We start from the raw sequence: 8297 nt of genomic DNA, 5'->3' as shown, positions 1-8297 counted from the left end.
TTTCGATTTACGAAAATAAAACTTTCAATTTTTATTGAAGGTTGTCATTGGTTAAGGAAAACGGTGCTACATCAAAACTGAGACGTATCGATATTGCGCCATATTTTATGTGTGTTCAGTTTTTCCTTGACGAAGTCGGGACATACAATTAGTACAATTGTATAATCATTTAGTTGCTGAATATGGTCTCTGCTAGGCTACATTGTTCATCGCATGTACAATAATAAATCGTTTTATTAAAATTGAATACACCTATTACTAAATTATGAGTTGTGACCTACTCTATGTAGACTGACGAGGTACACTATTATTATTATTTTTTTACTACGTTGTTGTTTACGACGTATTAAGTACTAATTTGTTATAACTTTAATAATATTATAATAGTAGTATGATATTACAACAAGAATATAAATTTAAAAAAATATTTTTATTCAATGATTATTTAAAAATTACGTATAAATAATAATAATAATAATAATAGAAAAAAAACGTTGAATATAAAAACTAGCCAGCGGTAGGTACATACGTAATAAACATGCATAGTATTACTATATTACTTAATGCTTTCAATAATATTTTACAGTACTACACATGCATACATAATGAATAATCAATGTTATAGTATGAGTAATAGAAAAACGTTACTATATATGTATATATTATATACTATTACAATAATATGTTATATAATATAAAAATATATGTATATAATAATATGTGGTGTGATTGATTTAACACAAGACACGTCTGTGAACGTGAATTACACGTAGAGGGGCCTGACGTTTAAAAAAAAATCACTACATAGGTTAGGATATACAAAATATATAGTATTGCATACTAAAAAAATAATAATGATAAATAAATATAAAAATAGTATGTACACACAGCACAAAACTACATATAGACTACACGTTACACACTATTGTAATAAATAACATTACAATTATTGATTACAATGCTCTATAACGATGAAGACTGTGTGTGGGCGTGTGTTGTGTGTTCGTATGTGTGTGCGCGAGAAAGAAAGAGAGAGTAGATGTGTGTGTGTGTATGGTTGCGTCGTTGAGCGCCGATTTCAGTGGACACCTCTCATGGCATGGCATGGTAAGTTCTTCGACATCCTTCCAACCACCACCGTCACGATTTGGTTACTGCGACGAGTTAACCGTTCAACAGGTTCTGGACGGATCTCAATGCTGTGATCGGGATCTAAAAATATTAACGAAAACGGTGTAATTTTTCTCAGCGGTAGATATTTTCTATAGCTATAATAATAACGATAACACGACAATGAGGATATTATAATTATTGTATTACGTAATGAGATGATAATTTAAAATGAGAATGATGACGATGATGATGATGATATTACAATTTAAACGACTATAATCGATGCCATCACCATCGGCGTGTGCGTATAAATGCGCATTATATAATATATACGTTAACAGTATAATTGTCAAAATGATTTTAAACTTATATAACTGCAGCAAGTCGAGTTTAGTTATTATTATTTTTATTAGTTGGTTAGAACCAAGTTAGGTGTGTGTGTGTATACTACATCACCACCGTTACACACAACACGTACGTTGAATATATCATTGTAATTTGTTTTTGTGTGTACCATCATTGGAGATCCGGCTTTTCCGTTTACGGACGAAGCTGCAGCAGCAGACTCGTGTCCGTAATCGGCACCGACTGAAGTCGGAGCTTTGTTGTCAGAACTACCGTACCCGGCACTGCCAGATACAGCGGATGCGGATGCGGAGGCGGCAACGCCGTTGTTATTCTGACCGTGAACGGCTCCTGTAGATATTCAAAAAAGAAACGAATAACAATAAGTTGATAATAATAATAAAGATAATAATATAATATACTATAATATTATATCCTATCGAATAACAACGATAATACAAAGACATAATATTTATTTGTAAGCGTACAAAAACCTATTCTTTTTATTATTGCAAATTTATACCTGGTTGTCCTTGATGCATTTGTTTCTGGTTTAAGTACGTATTGACAGACTGTAATACATTGATGGGAATCTATAAACATTAAAATACACATAATCGAATCAAGCGATTTCTATAAGGTAATAATTATATAAATATATATATATATATACATTAGATATTGTATTTAGGTGCACGCGCACGTACACTGCTTAATGCTATGCATATATAAACATTATGTTATTATGTACGCGCAAACTGTTTCCGTTTTCATATACTCATAAATAGTATTTAATGATCGCGTTTACTGCGTTACGCAGTCATCGTATAAGGTACGTGCAGATAATTTTAAATAATTTTTAATTCCACTTTGTAGTATGGTATTGTATACCTTATGGCTTAAACAATATATTAGTATATATTATGAAAACTTACGGCGAAAATTCTGTCGAAGAAACCACCACCGTTGCCGCCGGCTCCGGCTACAACACCTGAGTAGTGACTATCAGGTTTTCCGCTGTTACCATATCCTCCGACGGCCGGTTTCATTGGCACTCCGGTGGACGCGAATTCGCTAGCGCCGATGTATCCGACACCAGCTCCGGCTCCAGCACTTCCCGGACCGTATCCGGAACTGGCGCTAAGACCGTTGCCGCCGGCAGAAGCCACGGCACTACCATCGTCGGCCAGAGAAGCAGCCGCGTGGAAACCTCCCCACGATGCGGACACAGAGTCACCGTTTTTGGTAATAAACGATCCGGATTGAATGATTTCCTGTAAATGAAAATGTTTCTAATGATATAATATGTTTACGTTTAACTATATACTCTATTGAATACGTAATAACTAATAGATTCTTAATTTATAATTAATATTCTCTATTCTTATTACATATTTAAATTGTAGTATCTTCAATGATTTATTTTTAAAAATCAATACTAAGTCAAAACATCAACTAAAATTGTTTAAAATAAACATATACTCGTTGAGGACAAATTACTGCGTTACCTGTTTTAAAATGCCCCCCAAAAATGTGTGGTAATGTTGACGGAATAAAGTGAGTGGATGTGACCGTGATAAGAAACACGAGAGACTTTAACGGCCGTTGAGAATTTTGTAACACGCACTGCATAATAGCATATTATTATTATTAATTATGTAGAAATGAGGTTCGCGTCAACGGCCTCAATGTTACACCCTAATAACTTATTTCTATAAACCTACCATTTATTATAATATTATTGTCGTCATTGTGCAGCGTATAGGAAGGTACAATTAGTGATTGATATACGAACAGATGCGAATTTCTCAACACTGTCAATCGGTCAAATGTGTGAGAATTGTATGAGAAAAACCATACAATGTGATTTAGTAACATCAAGTGTTGTTGAATGTGCACACGTGCGTATATATATATATATTTAATTATACTTTAAGTACTTAGTGGATTTACTTGAGGTACAACGACGTGTAATATGGGAAATCGAGCGTAATAACGAAGAACGCCACAACGGCGACGCGATTAAAATATTATAATAACTATAATATGCGAGCCTTGATGAAGAAATCGTTATAAATAGAATGTATTCGCTTAAAATGCATATACATTTCGTGATATGCGTACGAATTATTTAATAACATAATATTATACGTGTATATATTATATGTAATAATATTTTCGTGGACTAATAAGCATAATTAGCGCGAGTCGACAACCGGAACGATGAGCGTTCGTTGGTGGGTATATAAATCTATTATCTATAGTGTCCATCAGCCTAACGTCCTTGTGCGCTAGTCAGCGGGGTAATCTACGAGTTTATGTGTCGTCCGCAAGGCTATTTTATTGATTATGCAACTAAGAAGAGTTCTTGTGTCTGGAGTTTTGGAACACCTCCCCACCATTTAATCACATTTTAATATTCACTCTAAGTGAAAAACGTAATTTACTTTCAGTTAAATGATGCAGATAAGTACGAAATAAAAAATACATTTTGAAAATTCAGGACATTTTTTACCTATACTCAACTGCGTTGTATCATATTTTATTATAGTGGTGAGATTAGTAGTTCTATGTAGGTTAAATAACTAAAGAATTTATATTTAGAAACTGCTAAAAAAAAAAAAAAAATTAAAAAAATATGGTTCGATATTCATACGTAGATAATAATACACGACACACGTCACCGCGTATATACGTGCATAGATGTATATTATGCCATATACGTTGGTTATAAAATACGTGTATATCGCGAGATATGTGTCAGCGCAGTGGTAACGATATTATAGCAGTTTTCATTTTTCATGATTTATAATTTTTATGTCGATCGTCAGCCGTCGTATTTAAGTTAAATGCTAAGTCCTGTTGATAATATATACACTATACAACATTTATGATTTTCACCATACCTGTCACGAATCACGATATTAATTTTATCGGTACTCACTATAATCTGTAGTATTGGTGAATGTTTTTGTATAACTGTCCTGTGCAGTGTATACTTAGTAGTGGGTTGTGCACCGTTGGTTTATTACGGGGTGTGACGGTGACATTTATTTGGTACTAAAATTTTTAGATCACTCTGGAGAGCACCGTATTCAACTTGTTGAGTAATTAATATAGTGTGCAATTATAAGGCAGAAATCCTAAATATGTACTATCAAGTTTAATCCTAGTTATTATTTATAATTATCTGGTATGGAGTGCAAGTCGTTAAATAAATTTATGTGTCGAAAAAGATCACAACACAAGTATATTATATATTAAGCAAAAAGTATGTGTACGAATATGATTATAATATTACTCACGTTACTCTGTTCAGATTTGTCTGCACTAGGAGCAGCATACGCTACGCCGACAACCACAGCAAGGGTTAACATTGTCTTGAAATTATTGGTAAGAGACATCTTGGTAAAAGTAGTAATTTTCTAAAAATATTGAAAAAAAGGAAAAATATTAAATTTATATAATTGAACTTTTATAATTTAAGGATGTTGTATGTATTTATTTAAAAACAAGAAAAAATATATCGAAATAAATATTCAAATATCTGAAGACTTATTGTTTCTTAATTTTTTTAAAAAAAAAGTTGTAGACAATAATATTACATAATTTATTATTAAAATGTAAAGCAAATATTTATTTTTAATAAAAAAAGTATAATATTATAACATTATTATTGTACTTAAAAATATCGAGGAAAAGAAAATTATAAAAAATATTTTGTTTTTACGTCATTATACGCAAAAAACGATCGCAAAATAAACTTCAATAGATCCAAATAATCTATCAACTAACGCGTAACCTAATGTTTTGTCTCGTAGCAAAATTTAAACAGAATGAAAGAATATATATTATAACACTTAGGTATAATGATTTATGCGTGTTTTATTTTTGTAAATGTCCACACTTTTAACATTTACTTCAAATCAAATAAAAGAAACGAAACGATAGCATGCAAACAGTAATGCAATGTTATATAATATAATACAATAAAACGCCTAGAATACGATGGTCACGAAGATTTGAGTTTGAATCGAAACATTATAACCGATCAACGGACCCTTAAGGCCTTAACAGTTGTGGGGTAAACTTACAATACGGTCGTATAAGAAATTCTCTGCAGTTGACTTGACGCGGAAAGACTATGTATGTGTGTACGACGGAATAATGTCGTGTTCAGGAAACTTCTCTCCGGAAAAATCGTCTAGATCACTGTCGCTGCACTACCGCTACTGAACGCAGTCGACGGTTCCGATGCGCGATCAGGTGTATATAATACATATCAGGCGGCGGCGGACGGCCAATCCGCAACAAGTGCAGGTAAATAGGGACCAGCCACCGCGGGGAGGGGATGGACTCGGCAGTTGCGGGTGGAACGGGCAAAGCTATATACGAGCTCTGCAGACGCCGAGCGCTGTGTTTTTCCGCAGCGGCCAAGGCCAACATTGGCACAAAGCCAGTGGATTAATCTGAAATTCTCAACCTCGCCTCAAGTCGCGTACCTATAACGCCAATTATTTATTACATGTTTACGCGCATATAGGTATACAGGTGATTTGATTTTCTGTACGTACCGAATGATAAATATCTAAACAACAATAATAAAAACAACGCGTCGGCGATCGCATTATTCGCAAAAACGAATTTCATACGCGTACGCGGCGGCGACGGACGGGGAAGTGAAAAACCGGTGCGAAAGTCCCGAGGCGAACGATTTTTGCAAAATTACATACGCGTAGAAACGTGTTATGCGTATAGCTGCCGCGTTATAATTTTATACGAGTCATGACGTGTTCTACAAAATTATAATCGTTTTGGTGGCTCGCGATGACGATTATAAAAATATCGAGGAAACGCGAGCGCACGAATGCAAATACCTTTTAATGTACCTATATTTGAAAACCGAGTTCAAACGAGGAAATGATTATTACACATGGCAATATATTAATATTTCAATCGTATATATAATAACTATGAAATGATAATCGCTAACAATACATATCGATTATGCGCCGGTGTAGATCGAAAATTTAGTATGCTAAACGTGCACGCGATGTGTACAACTCATAATGAATTTAAAAACAAAAATTTTAACCGAAAGTCGCTCTGCCGTATTAGGTTTTCATTGTTTTGAGTGTAGTATCTTGTTATTGAATAGACAATATAGCTGTTTTAAGTTTGAAAATGGAATGATATTTATATACCGAAAAAATATACTGAACGGAGATGACGAGACAACCTCGTCGTCAGAAAATATTCTGTTCCAGGACATTTTATAATTAATTTTCGTCATGTACCTACAATTTACAATATTATAAACATGGTACTTACTGCTTAGTATATTATGCTTAACTAATTTTTGAAAAAAAAATAATAATAATAATAAATAAATAAAACATCGAACAACGTAGGTAATTTTAAGCCGTTAAACGGTGTAAATAAGTTTGAGATATAATAATAGCTAAATATATGATGTTAAATAAAATTCTACAATTAATATTTTTTTATAATGACTAAATAACAAAAATCTTTAAGGATAGTCATTTTTCATATTATTTTTTTGTACCTATGTATACAATTTTGTCAACATTTTAATTTAAATCATTCATGAAAAATGTACATAGACTAATGGTATGTTTTTTCAATTTCTTAGAAAGATAAAAGCCTCTAGGTCCTAGGATCACCGTATATTAATTTTTAAGCTTTTTTTCACAAATAAAAATATTATTAAATGTAAATATAAAAAAATGGCAATTTCAAATGCCTGTATACAAATAGTACAAAAAAAGTCAAAATAATTTTAAAATTGTGTCATTATATGTCTAGAAATTTCTAATGTAGTCAAATATTTATTAGTAATTAATTTTATAATAATTATAAGAAAAATTTGTTTTAAAGTTTTTTGTCAAAAAATTATGTGTAATTAATAATCCCGCTTTTTAGTAGTTTTTAATATTTTTATTTTTATTTTTTTTTACTATATTTAATCTAAAGTATTAATAATTTAAAGACAATTTTAACTACTTCTAATGTCGATGTCAAACTAAAAAAATCTACTAACACATACTCCACACGTAATAGTAAAACTATATGACTATTACTCAGAATTTAAAAATCGGGCGAAATTATTGCCTCATTGTATTTTTATAACATCAAAACAACGTTAATATATTAAAACACAATTGATTATTATACTTTGTGAATAAATTATTACGGTGACTGTAGATGTTATAATGCTCGAGGTGTCGATGTCTTCACTCGTGACAACACTCGTGCCTTGAGGAAATTTCACTTTACCCACTAATGTCAAGCTTTCGGCGTTTCTTATTCGTACTTAATAACATTAAACATTAATTTAAATACTATAATGCTGTTGTTGAATTTAGAATAGGTACAATAACCACTTAATGTGAACATCTACTATGATGATGATGAAATGTTTGTGAAATTCGCAATGGGAAAATATAGGTGTTAATATTTGGTTTAATGTAAGTTACTAAATGGGACTTTCATATTTTATTTTCATAATTTTATTAATATATTTTATTTTATATAACTTATAAATAGTTGCGAGCTTAAAATTAAAAATAATTTCCGTTGTCAGTCGTCATATCTCTTCGGTGTGCATTCTCAGCACCATTGCAATTTAGTTTAACAAATTAACATCTGAGAAGGAAAATAATCTATGATGTATACTCGTAGATACCGACTACCGTGCAATATTTTTTGGCTCTGTCGATAACACCTGCTATAAGATCTTAAGTTGTTCGGTTACCTATACTTAATATCTCTTTGTAGTACAATTCGATCCCATGGGACATTTTACATTCCTTTGTCTA

General features: G+C 32.0%; 1 protein-coding gene across 2 annotated transcripts; it reads right to left on the bottom strand.

Annotated features, from left to right (window-relative positions):
• Nucleotides 1-411: 411 nt before the first annotated feature.
• On the bottom strand, nucleotides 412-5724 carry LOC114128914 (PE-PGRS family protein PE_PGRS33-like). Of its 2 annotated transcripts, none has more exons than XM_027993521.2 (6): nucleotides 5553-5724; nucleotides 4764-4883; nucleotides 2394-2732; nucleotides 1982-2051; nucleotides 1592-1809; nucleotides 412-1212 (listed from the first exon to the last, which is right to left on the bottom strand). In XM_027993521.2, exons 2-6 carry the CDS (start codon nucleotides 4860-4862, stop codon nucleotides 1165-1167), a joined length of 774 nt encoding a protein of 257 aa, XP_027849322.2. In that variant the 5' UTR covers nucleotides 4863-4883; nucleotides 5553-5724; the 3' UTR covers nucleotides 412-1164. The 2 variants fall into 2 exon arrangements, with proteins under 2 accessions (XP_027849322.2, XP_027849323.2); XM_027993522.2 differs by having other exon boundaries at nucleotides 1628-1809; nucleotides 5553-5723.
• Between the last annotated feature and the right edge of the window lie 2573 nt (nucleotides 5725-8297).

The sequence above is a fragment of the Aphis gossypii genome, chromosome X (genome assembly GCF_020184175.1).
Source record: "Aphis gossypii isolate Hap1 chromosome X, ASM2018417v2, whole genome shotgun sequence".
NCBI lineage: Eukaryota > Metazoa > Arthropoda > Insecta > Hemiptera > Aphididae > Aphis > Aphis gossypii.
The sequence above is the reverse complement of the archived record's forward strand: the minus strand, read 5'-3'. Positions and strand labels throughout refer to the sequence as shown.

Bases quoted from the DNA above. Each gene is read 5' to 3' on its own strand.
- LOC114128914 (XM_027993521.2), bottom strand. From the start codon at position 4,862: ATGTCTCTTACCAATAATTTCAAGACAATGTTAACCCTTGCTGTGGTT. The intron at 2,733-4,763 runs GTGAGTAATATT...TTTCATTTACAG, and splicing joins ACAAATCTGAACAGAGTAAC to GAAATCATTCAATCCGGATC. The intron at 1,810-1,981 runs GTATAAATTTGC...GAATATCTACAG, and splicing joins AATGCATCAAGGACAACCAG to GAGCCGTTCACGGTCAGAAT.